Source organism: Sturnus vulgaris, chromosome 4 (assembly GCF_052056855.1).
Source record: "Sturnus vulgaris isolate bStuVul1 chromosome 4, bStuVul1.hap1, whole genome shotgun sequence".
NCBI classification, from domain to species: domain Eukaryota; kingdom Metazoa; phylum Chordata; class Aves; order Passeriformes; family Sturnidae; genus Sturnus; species Sturnus vulgaris.
The window spans coordinates 46,179,299-46,190,304 of record NC_142246.1 but is presented as its reverse complement, the minus strand read 5'-3'; the positions used below and the strand labels follow the sequence as shown (position 1 = coordinate 46,190,304).

General features: G+C 55.6%; 4 protein-coding genes and 1 long non-coding RNA gene across 38 annotated transcripts in view; 4 read left to right on the top strand and 1 right to left on the bottom strand.

Annotated features, from left to right (window-relative positions):
• CSGALNACT1 (chondroitin sulfate N-acetylgalactosaminyltransferase 1) overlaps nucleotides 1–394 on the top strand; it is a 63,528-nt gene extending 63,134 nt beyond the window's left edge. For all 30 annotated transcript variants that reach the window (XR_015803249.1, XR_015803258.1, XR_015803259.1 and 27 more), the window contains one exon: nucleotides 145–394. The gene's annotated coding sequence lies outside the window, so the exon portion shown is untranslated. The remainder of the gene's footprint in view (nucleotides 1–144) is intronic.
• Nucleotides 395–1,862: 1,468 nt separating this feature from the next.
• On the top strand, nucleotides 1,863–4,413 carry AP5S1 (adaptor related protein complex 5 subunit sigma 1). Its single transcript, XM_088163806.1, has 2 exons — nucleotides 1,863–2,061; nucleotides 2,503–4,413. Exons 1-2 carry the CDS (start codon nucleotides 1,904–1,906, stop codon nucleotides 2,927–2,929), a joined length of 585 nt encoding a protein of 194 aa, XP_088019932.1. The 5' UTR covers nucleotides 1,863–1,903; the 3' UTR covers nucleotides 2,930–4,413.
• LOC148223997 (uncharacterized) lies at nucleotides 3,967–8,548 on the bottom strand. Its single transcript, XR_015803244.1, has 3 exons — nucleotides 8,307–8,548; nucleotides 6,402–6,545; nucleotides 3,967–5,626 (listed from the first exon to the last, which is right to left on the bottom strand). It is a non-coding gene; the product is annotated as an uncharacterized LOC148223997 (long non-coding RNA).
• LOC106862850 (sulfotransferase 1 family member D1-like) lies at nucleotides 5,328–7,051 on the top strand. Its single transcript, XM_014892073.2, has 7 exons — nucleotides 5,328–5,616; nucleotides 5,691–5,816; nucleotides 5,922–6,019; nucleotides 6,117–6,243; nucleotides 6,331–6,425; nucleotides 6,510–6,690; nucleotides 6,815–7,051. Exons 1-7 carry the CDS (start codon nucleotides 5,328–5,330, stop codon nucleotides 6,925–6,927), a joined length of 1,029 nt encoding a protein of 342 aa, XP_014747559.1. The 3' UTR covers nucleotides 6,928–7,051.
• On the top strand, nucleotides 8,092–10,911 carry LOC106862841 (sulfotransferase 1B1-like). 5 transcript variants are annotated; one of them, XM_088163800.1, is made up of 8 exons: nucleotides 8,092–8,237; nucleotides 9,286–9,434; nucleotides 9,617–9,745; nucleotides 9,858–9,955; nucleotides 10,061–10,187; nucleotides 10,265–10,359; nucleotides 10,436–10,616; nucleotides 10,691–10,911. In XM_088163800.1, exons 2-8 carry the CDS (start codon nucleotides 9,287–9,289, stop codon nucleotides 10,801–10,803), a joined length of 891 nt encoding a protein of 296 aa, XP_088019926.1. In that variant the 5' UTR covers nucleotides 8,092–8,237; nucleotide 9,286; the 3' UTR covers nucleotides 10,804–10,911. The 5 variants fall into 5 exon arrangements, with proteins under 5 accessions (XP_088019926.1, XP_088019928.1, XP_088019925.1 ...); XM_088163802.1 differs by having other exon boundaries at nucleotides 8,094–8,237; nucleotides 9,283–9,434; XM_088163799.1 differs by lacking the exon at nucleotides 8,092–8,237 and adding an exon at nucleotides 8,378–8,610.
• The last annotated feature ends 95 nt before the right edge of the window (nucleotides 10,912–11,006 follow it).

Genomic DNA, 11,006 nt, shown 5'->3' with positions numbered 1-11,006 from the left:
GAATTTATCACAGCCTTGGCTAAGCAACAGTCCGTGTTGATTAGTAACATTTTTTAGAACTAATCGTTTCTTCTGTTACTTCCCTATCTACAAGCAGATTCACACAGTCTGTTTGTAAAGACACAATCATCTTATTCCTTTCAGACATCATGCCTGGGATGGACACCGTAGCTGGAATATGGACACCATATTTGGGATATCACGTCCCCAAACATGCCCCGAACATGGCAGAAAGACCCTCCCACCCCCACCTTCAACCCACTGTCCGGAAAATTAATCCACAAACACCAGAGGTTTATGTCCAAAAAGGAGACAGAGGAGTCCTTTTTGCTTTATTCGAATAAAGGGAGAGGTCATGGGACATTCCCCTGGGATCTCTCAAATTTTTGGAGGACGCAGCCTCCTTTTTATCCTATTTTCCCAGCCGCATTTCCCTCTCTCTTTCCCCATTGGCTGAGGTACTTGAGAGGCACAGACTTCCCGGAACGCCTGATACCTGAAATTCCCCTCTAATGTATAACCCTTCCTTTTAATTTTTAATTCTTACAGAATTCATAGTTTTCCCCCCGTTGCTTCTTTCATCTTTCGATATCCAATTTCATTTATCAGCAGCCCTACAGTTTGTTTGTAAAGGCAAGTATCTCTTTCCATTCATCAATCAGTGGAATCCATCCCATTGTTTCTTTTATCTCTCAGTGCTAGCCTTATCAACAGGCTGATCCACAACTCATTTGTAAAGACAAATTCAACATTCCTCTCACCACGAATAAGCAGCACAGACATAAAGAATTTGTCAAAAACTAGCTTTGCCACTGAAGTCACTTGAGGCAGAAAACAAGTACCTTTTCCCTGTCTGGAAAGGCCTCATGGAAGAGTCTCATGTCTCCTCCCAGACATGTCCCTCTCCATGGCCCCTCTGGACATAGGCCCCTCCATATCCCCTGTGCCAGCCACACAAGACAAGCACTCTCTGTATGCTCCACTCAAGACAAGCACTTTTCCATGCTGGCCCTGGCCATGTTCCCCTGACCTATCTTAAGCCACATTTATTCCCATGTACTCTCCCAGCCGTGTCCACTCCACGCTCAGGGACACAGACTCCTTCCTGCATTTAGATCCCAAAACTGTGCTGTGCTGCCACTTTGAGCCACAGGCCCCGTGCTGCATTCCCAGAGTACCAGGCTGGCTACATCAAGGACCCCCTCACTTATTTCAAGTAATTTGTCCTGCTCTAAGCCAGCTGTGGTTTACGTTGGGGGACAGGAGGGGCTTCACCCTAACCCCCGGAGTGAGCTGGGGAGGGTGGGGAGTGTTTTTTACACACTCTGCTAGCTCGTCCGGGAGAGAAAACAACCCCCGCTCCTGACCTGCGAATGTACCACAATGCGGCTGCGGCAGATGTGTGGGAAAAAGGACAGCAGCTGGCAGGGGCGAGGGCTGGGGAGCGTCCCTGGGGGGCTGAGACCTCACCCAGGACGAGCACTTGCCCACTAAGAGCTGTCCCTGGGCGGGGGGTGGCAGCAGCGAGGCCCCGCGGGGGCAGGGGCTGACCTGGACCCCAGGCAGGCAGCACGGTAGGGGCTCAGCGCTCTGCCCCCCTCCCGGTGCTGGGGCAGCGTGGCGGAAACACGCCGGGGAGAGGAACACGGAGCACGACTAGGGACGTCTACAGAGGGGTTGCCAGGGGTCCCTCAGGTGGCACAGCGCCTTCGCCTAGGCCAAGCTCCTCGGCCTTTCCCCGCCCACCGGCCTTGGCCCGCCAATCAGCTCTCGCTGCCCTCGAGCCTTGGCCAATCGTGCCTGCAAGCCCGGGCGCCCCTCCCCCCTCCCCCCGCGAGGGCCGCCTCTTTCCGAGCCAGCACCGCCGCTTCCGGCGCGCCGAGGTCGGGGCCGTTTCGCGGCCATGGTCCGGGCGTTCGTGCTGCTGGCGCCGGGCGGGCCCGCCGACCACACCCCGTGCCGCGTGCTGTACGCGCGCACCTTCGGGACCCCCCCCGGGACCGCCCCGGGGGGCCCCCGGCATCGCCTCCTCCGCAAGGAGCAGCTGCTGGTCGTGGCCAGGTACACCCGGGACATCCGCCTCCACGGGACTCCCCTTCCTGCGGATGCTGGGCTCGGTGGGACACCCGGCGCCGTGTGCCCTCCATCTCCTGAACCCTCTGGACTTGTGACACCTCATCCCTCTCCCTGGGGATCCCCACAGCTGTGATCTCCCCCTTTTTTTGATGGGAGGGCTCTTGGGCTTTGCCTGACCCCAGGGCTGGGACACCCCTTGACTGTGGGACACCTTCCATTCCTGAGGGGAGTCTGTGGCCGCCCCCTTTTCGGGGGACAAGGCTCAGGGAGAACCCCAGGACCATGCCCACCCATTCATGGGATCCACCCTTTCTGGGGATGCTGGGCTCAGCAGGACCCCTGGGACCCTGTTCCCCCAGTAAAGGGGTTACTATCCCAGGATGAGGTGGAGGTTCTTAACACGAGGGTTCCCCTTTTCTCTTCCAGGCAAGTGGCCTCCCAGTGTCAGCTGCTTCAGTCATCCTTGGGGCGCCCGTCCTCCCCACAACTTCCTCAGCTACTCGATGAGTCGATGTCACTGCAAGATGCTCCAGGAGGTCTTTTCCAGATGCCCCTCGGAGACCCATTCCCTGAGCGGGTGACAGTAGTCTGGTTATCAGTGCTGGCCCTTGCCTTCACCTTGGTTTGTGAACCACAAGAGAATCTGTCCTTGGCTGAGATCACCCTGCGGCGCCTGGCTCCTCGCCTGCTCCTCTCCCTTCGCCTGCTTGGCCCTGGCGCTGACGTCCTGCTCGGTCCTGATGCCATTGATGGCCTCCTGGACCGTCTCCTGCCCCATGGGCAGATGCTTTTTCTCAATGAGCGTTTCCTCCAGGCAGTGGACCGGGATATGGGTATCAAAACATGTCGCTGAGCTACAGATGACCTTTCTGCCTACCACCCCAGATATTTTTGTGGGATGAGAGACAAGGGACGGATCAGAGATGATTGCCAAGCCCCAATGGGATGGTTGAGAAATACAGTTCAGGAATAAAGAGCAACGAGCCAGCTAAGAGCAGGGTTTTAATCCATTTATCCCCCAACACCATCATAGGACAGCTAATAGCCATAGCCATAAATCCACCTGAAGCTGGGACAGTGCCAAGTTGCTGTGCTGTTTTCCTGCACTGCATTCCTGCACGACTCTGTGTGCACATGACAGTGAGTGGAGGCTGTACGTGGCCATGAATGGACACTAAAAGAGGGACCCTGGATTGTGGTTACCCCTGCTGAGCACTGTGGGGCAGGCAGGGGGTCTCTGGCAGGGGAAACGTGGCTCTGGGATGGGACCTTGCCAGGGTACATGGGGCAAGCAGGGGTACATCTGGCCATGGACCATTGGGGTCTCTGTGTAGGAGATTAAATAAACAGGCAGTGGGGCAGGATGTAGCCGTGTGCCTGGCACAGCAGGGTCGTGTTCCTAGATGGTGCTGCTTGGGGCCAGGGGACCTGGAAGGTGGCAGGAGATGGCACCCACTTACTCAGCTCTGCAGGGTGTAGTGGGGAGCAGGGTCCTACTGTAGCAGTTTCTGGGTGCTGGGAAATCCAGGAAGGCAGGAGCTGGCGTGCACAACTCTTCACCAGTGTGTTGGGAACAGGCTGGGCACTGCCAGGCCATGCAGAGGGGCTGTCACAGGGCCAGACCCCAAAGTGCTTTCCCTTGTAACTGCACCAGTAAAGCTGGAGCACCTGAGGGGGGGTGCTGGACATTGGGCTTCAGCCATGATGGGTCTCTGGTTGTGCTGGGGGATTTCACTGTGCCCTGGAGGTGTGGGGGCATTGGAGGCCACTGTGGCATCCCACCCTTTAGGGGAAGGGAGCACCATCTTCACCTTCCCGTGTGATAGCAACTGTCACATAATGTGCCCACAACTGGTTTGAATACAACCAAGAGCCAAAGAGACATTATCGTGGAGTGTTTCAATGGTGTAATGGTGGTAATTGTTGATGAGAATGAACTGGAATCTGAATGTTTGGGCCATTATTGTGTATTCACTGATAGGATTCCAGTTGCTGGATTTCAATATCACCTGGTTTCAGGCCAAAATTCTCTTGCAAATCAGCTACCTGAATTGGATCAAATGGGATAGTTATTTGTATGTGGAGATTTCCCTCTCCTTCCTGAGGTCTGGTAGATGCAGGGGGAGTTGAAGGAGATAAAGAATGATCTTTTCCCAATTCTCCTTCATGGGAATTGCTGTGTATGTTTCCATCCCATGTGCGTCCGCTAGACTCTTCCTGGAACTTTGATATCTCGGTCACCATATATGGCATCGATTTGGTGGCAGTTTGTTGACCCTATCCATCATCTGCATTTCAGTTTTAAGTAAAGGTTATAATATTATTTCCTCATCATCAGATGAAAATGTTACTTGTATTTTTCTGTCAGGGAAACAGACCCGTTTACTGTCTTCCAGCTCCCTCATTGGATACAGAAAGTCAGAGTTGTGGATTGTATTTCTGCAAATTGTCCAGATGCTGTATCCTGCACAGTTGCCTCCTTTCCCAGAGACTCCACTGACCTGGCCTGGGCCAGGCACCAATTGGCTTCTGCTTTTCCTTGATCTCCTCCTGGAGTAAGAACAGCACCTGCTGTATCACGGTGGGTTCCTGTACTGTACAACCTGCTGGATCAGATCATCCAGGATGGAGCAGATCAGCTTATTCAGCCCTTTCCTACAAGAGGCATCAAAGGAGCACCCAGGAAGGCAAAGAGAGAGGCAACCCCTGCTTGTAGCACCCTCAGCCAGGTCCTGGCCAGTCTGGTCCCCTGGACAAGCAGGGACACTGCAGGACAACACAGTACTCATGAAGTGGTGGGGGAAGGGAGGCAGAGCCCAGTCCAAAACTGTCCCAGGTCCCAGATGCTGGCATTTTGAACTTCCTTCACATCCTCTGTGCTCCATAGCTGAGCCAGCTTTTGGCTTTCGTTAACCATTACAGCTTGGGTGTAGCAGGAGGGTGGAGGTACCAGGGCTCCTGGGCACTAGAGCACATGGAATCCTGAAAGTTATGGCTGCAACAGGGGTCCTGGGTGGCAGAGCTGTCCCTGCAGTTCCACAACTCCATGGCACTCCGTGGCTGTAGCTGGGGCACAAGTGCAGACAGGTGGGAAGAGCAGTGATGTGACCTCCATTCCCAACCCCTCATGGCTTGGGCTTAGTGCATGGCCAGCATCCACATTAGGGCAGTCTCCTAACAAGGTTCAGGGCGTCCTCCTGTGGCACTGGCAATACCTCTTGCCACATGTGATCCGGGCTGGACTTTGCCTGATGGGGCACTGTCCCGAGCACAGTCCTGTCACAGGATCCAGTACTGCCCCAGGCACAGTCCTGGCACAGGAGCCAGCCAGTCTGGAAGTTGTGGAGGCTGCCAGCAGGGAAGACAGACAGTGCTGTGTGAACCCACTGTTAGCCATGGAGCAGGAAGATGCAATCAGGCAGGAGCTGGGAAGCCTACATGGCATCCCCCTCTTCAAGAGCTTCATTGAGGGCTGGCCACAGGTGAAGGCTTTCCAAGCCCGTCCAGATGACCTGCTCATCTCCACCTACCCCAAATCAGGTGAGTGGTCCTGAGGAAGGATGCAGGGGGGATGGGGTGACACCAGCCTTTGCAATGCTGTCCCTGTGCTGCAGGCACAACATGGCTGAGTGAGATCATGGACATGATATACCATAATGGCAATGTGGAGAAATGCCGACGGGATGCTATCTACAACCGTGTGCCCTTCTTGGAAATGAAGGTCTCCAAGGGTCCGAGTGGTGAGCTTCACCAGCCCGGCCGCCTGGCTTGGGTGTAGAGGGAACAGAGCCAGCATGGGCGTTTGGGTGCTGGGGCTCACACCTCTAAAGTCCCCTATGCCACAGGCGTTGAGCAGCTGGAGAAAACCCCATCCCCGCGGCTGGTAAAGACTCATCTCCCAGTACAGCTCCTTCCGACCTCCTTCTGGGAGAAGGACTGCAAGGTAACATGGCAGGTGGCCCCTGTCTCTCTCCCCATCTGGGTTGGTGGGGAGGAGGTACCACTCTGTACCTCCCAAACACATTCTTGGCTCTCCCCAGATTATCTACATGGCCCGGAACCCCAAGGATGTTGTCATCTCCTACTACTTCTTCCACCAGATGGCCAAGATACACCCTGACCCTGGCACAAAGGCCGAGTTCTTGGAGAACTTCATGGCTGGCAAAGGTGTGGGATGCCCATCCTGCAAAGCCAGTGGGAAAGACATCCCCCGCTACCTCCCTTTTCATCTAATCCCTTGACCATGTCCCACAGTGGCCTACGGGTCCTGGTACGACCATGTGCGCGGATGGTGGGAAGAGAAACAGGAGAAGAAGATACTCTACCTCTTCTATGAGGACATGAAGAAGGTGAGGCTGGGATGGAGGGGAAGGAGCCCTGGTCGTCCTCCCGCGAGCTTTTTTGGCAGCCTTCTCATGTCAATCACCCTGCAGGACCCACGGCGGGAAGTGCAGAAGATCTTGCAGTTCCTGGGCAAGGAGTTGGCAGAGGAAACAGTTGAGAGGATCCTGCACCACACCTCCTTCCAGGAGATGAAGAAGAACCCTGCTGCCAACTATGAGACCATGCTCCCCACCTTGATGGATCACAGCCTGTCCCCCTTCCTCCGGAAAGGTGGGGTTTGGCTGGTGGTGGAGGATTAGGGAGGGATATCTCTGGATTGTATTTCAGCCCCTGTCTGTGACTACAAATATTTCATGTGTGTGAGGATTTACCCCAGTTATTTTCTTGCCCCCAGGGATCTCTGGAGACTGGAAGAACCACTTCACTGTGGCCCAGAATGAGCACTTCAACCAGCACTACCAGGAGCACATGGCAGGTTCTGACCTCCACTTCCAGATGGAAGTGTGAGAGGCTCATCTCCCTTCCCAGGAGGACTGTGATGTTCTCCCAGTGGGGAGGGTGGATCCAGATGGAGATTCTTCGACTAATTCACTTTTCCCCCTGCAATAAATCATGATAAATTGAGGTTTAATCATTGCCTGCAGGGAAAATGAGGGTGGGGCCTGAACCCCCTGAATTCTAGGCAGTGTCCGGGAACACTTTCATGGTCATCAGGAGAGAGGGTGGGCACACAGGGGATTTTTAGCTAGTGATGGTCAGGCATCACCAGGAGTGGGCACTCTCCCAGAAATCACCACTGGCCCTGTCAATTTGGGCTGTCCCAGCCTACCAAGGTGTCTGGAGGGAACAAATATCGGTGAGGAGTGGAAAATTCCCAGAGCATCAGCGAATCCAGTGCTACTCCACCTCTTGCATGCACAGGAGCTTTCATTCCTCTGGATTGTGGCAAGTTTCTTGGCAGAGTGGGTGGTGAAGAGGATCTCCTTGGCCCAGCTGGAGCTTGGCAGCCCTTGGTCTGTGGCACAAAGGTGAAGGGAAACCGCTCCCTACTGGCATGTTGCTAGGCTCAGCAACATCACTGTCCTTGCTGGATAGAGAACACACCCTGCGACCTCAGTCCTGGCTGCACCTTGCCCTTCCTCTGGGATGCCTGGAGCAAACTAGTCCGTGTCCCACTGGGGGCAAGGGTGTGCTTTGAATCCCAAATTTCCCAATTAACACTCCATTTCTAGTCGGTTCTTGAGTTTCCAAGACTGCAGCTTCTTGTTAAGACAACTTCATGGGGTTGTTCCATCCCAAAGAGATGTAGCCCAGATCCAACTGCTAAAGAGCAGCAGTGCTATGAGGGGGACCTACCTCACAAAAATAAATCCTTTTCACACATTCATTTAAATGCTACTGGAGATGTCTTCCACTGGAAGATGTGCTTCCCCAGCTCCTGGCTTTACCTGCTCTGTTTGCATGTGCAGTCAATTTTGCCAGCATATGGACAGCAAAACACCTAACGCCTGCCATGGCATGACTCATCTCACTAGGAACTTGCCCCTAGAGACAAATCGGGGCTGCCAGCAGCTGAGCTGCTGGCCCTGCCCAGCTGCCATCTCTCCTGCCCTTCCCACTCCCTCCCTCCTAAGGTAAGGAAGAACATTTAGGCATTATCGGCACCTTTAAATACTTTTCCCAGGAGCACCTGTGCTCTGTTAGCCCGCAAACTTTGGACCCGTATTTGAGTGGAGTAGGGGTACGACCAAAGACTGAACCCACATCCCGCTTACAAGCCCCCACATCGGTGTGAGGAGTTGGGGACGTCCAGACAGGTGACTCGGCCCAGGACAGGGTGATGTTCAGTCTCTCGCGATGGGTTGGGATTTCCATCCTGTGTTTACCTCTGCGGGTGGAGGGGAAGCTGTGATTTCCACTCCCGCTGTTCGTGTGCGTCCCGACGGGTGCTGAGCACGGACAGCTCACCACAGGCATCCGGGGACCGTCCTCATCCCCGCTCGCCCCTTCCCTGCACTCCTCCCACCGCGGCACTGGGACAAGGTCGCTCCAGGCTCCAGTCCTAGCGGTGTCCCCCGCCTCCCTGCGCCTCCATCTTCCATGCAGGGGAAGGAAATGAACAAATCCCGCCCCGTAAGCGGCAGGCATAGTTTTGCCTCCTCCCTGCCTGAGCACCCGGAAAAGAGGCAAGTAAGTGGGGGGCTTTGGCCACGGTCGTTTAGGGGTGCCCTGGCCTCATAAGCGGGGGACCTGCAGGAGTGGCTACGGGGGCTCCGTGTCCCCGTAAGTCCCCGGGAGGTGGAAGCAAGACACCAAGCCTCTCTCCAAAAATCACAGCATGGAGGTTTTGCAGCTGGCGTGTCCAGCATTTCTGTCTTGCGTGGTGGGTGGAAAGGCTTCCTAGGTAGAGGGTCCTGTGAGTCCTGCTCCTCGTTCCTGTCTCTGTCAAACCCTCACTCAAGCGCCCTGAAACCAAGACTTCCCATGCTGCTGTACAACGGAGAGATGGGGAGGAAAAAACAAAGAGAAAGCAGCCTGCGACTGCAGGCAGGAATGCCCCCTGAGAGTTTTTACTCCCAGGAACAGCGCTGCCAGCTTAATATGGGTAGCTGCCCACTGCCTGTCTGACCTGAGCCGCCCAGAGCTGACCATGCCCTTCCACTCTTCCTGCACTGCCACCTGGGCCCCGAAATCCCCACAGAAAACAGGTGCCACCTCCTGCTATGCCAGCAAGCAGGGCATGGTTTCCTTCATATGGCCAGGATGGATGGGTTCAGCAGGGATTTTGGGGCCCCCGGGAAGGAGGAGGCCCTGTGCTTCTACTTGCTGCCAGCCAGCCCTGACACATATCCCTGTCCCCAGCAGGATGGCAAATTTGGACACCTACCTGCGGCAGCCCTGGCGCACCGTGCATGGCATCCCCATGGTCAGCGCCTTCGCCCACAACTGGGAACGGGTTGACAATTTCCAGGCCTGCCCCGAGGACATCATGGTGGTCAGCTTCCCTAAGTCTGGTGAGTGTGCCCAGGCACCAGAGAGGGGCCATGCTCAGAAAGGGAGGTACCAACCTGCAGATGCCTGGGCTAGAACCAGGGGCATGCCAAAAGGCAACACTGGTAGATGGTGACTCTCTGGTGCCTGAGATGAGGCTCAAGTGGGAATGGCATCAACGGGACACCCAATCTCTCCCTGCCAGGCACCACTTGGGTCAGTGAGATTGTGGACATGGTCCTGAAAGGCGGCAACCCAGAAAAATGCAAGCAGGATGACATTGTGAACCGGGTGCCCATGATGGAATTTGCTGCCCCTGGGAAGATGGCAGCAGGTAGTGGGGTGGCAGAGGGTGGTGGGGGGCCGTGGATGGGAGATGGGGACAGGTTTGGTTTTGTATTGGGAGGGCACCACAGTGGGATCACTTCTGCGGGAAATCCTTATAGGCACAGAGCAGCTGGAAGCCATGCCATCCCCTCGCATCATCAAGACACACATCCCAGCTCACATCTTGCCTAAATCCTTCTGGGAAAACCGCTGCAAGGTATCAGGCTGGAATGAACATGCTTGGACAGTTCCAGCAGACATAGGGGGCTGCCTGTCCCGTTGGGACCTTGCAAGTCCCCACATGCCACCAAGTTTTTTGCAGATGATCTATGTGGGGCGCAATGCCAAGGACGTGGCTGTCTCCTACTACTACTTTGATTTAATGAACAAGTTCCACCCGAACCCCGGGACATGGGCCCAGTACCTGGAGGAGTTCATGGCTGGCAGAGGTGGGACAGGACATTCCTGGGTGTGTGCAAGGGACCCTGCAGAGGGCTGTCACCCACTGGCTGCTCTCCCCATGCAGTGGCATATGGTTCCTGGTACAACCATGTCAAGGGCTACTGGGAGCGCAGGAAGGATCACCCCATTCTCTACCTGTTCTACGAGGATTTGAAGGAGGTGATGGGGCAGGGTGGATGATGGTGTGGGGCTTGGGGGGTGGCAGGAGGGGTGAGTGTTGGCCTGTGTTGCACAGGACCTCCGCCGGGAGATTGCCAAGGTGGCCCAGTTCCTGGGGCAGAAGCTGTCAGAGGAGGCTCTGGACACCATCACCCAACACACTTCCTTTGAGGCCATGCGGGACAACCCTGCTACCAACTACAGCAAGGTGCCCTCCGACCTCATGGACCACAGTGTGTCCCCCTTCATGCGCAAAGGTGAGTGGCTCCAAGGGGCCTCTGGCACACTGTCCCTCCCAGCCTCTGCTGAGCCCCATCTTGCTCGGCCACAGGCACCACCGGAGACTGGAAGAACCACTTCACCGTGGCCCAGAACGAGCGCTTTGACCAGGACTATGCGCAGAAGATGTCAGGCACTGACCTGTGCTTCCGCACTCAGATCTGAGGAGGCACTGCTGGACGCCCCCCAGATCCGCCCTGTGCTGTGATGGCACTGCTGCCATTCCTTCCTCTCCCCTGGGACTGCTGGAGAGAAATAAAATGTGCTCCCTGACTGTGCCTTGAGTTGCTCACTGCCCTGAGCCTGTGCTGATCCCAACCCAGCTGTCCCCCTGAGGCTGCTGTCCTCTTCTTGGGTTGGGGACAAGC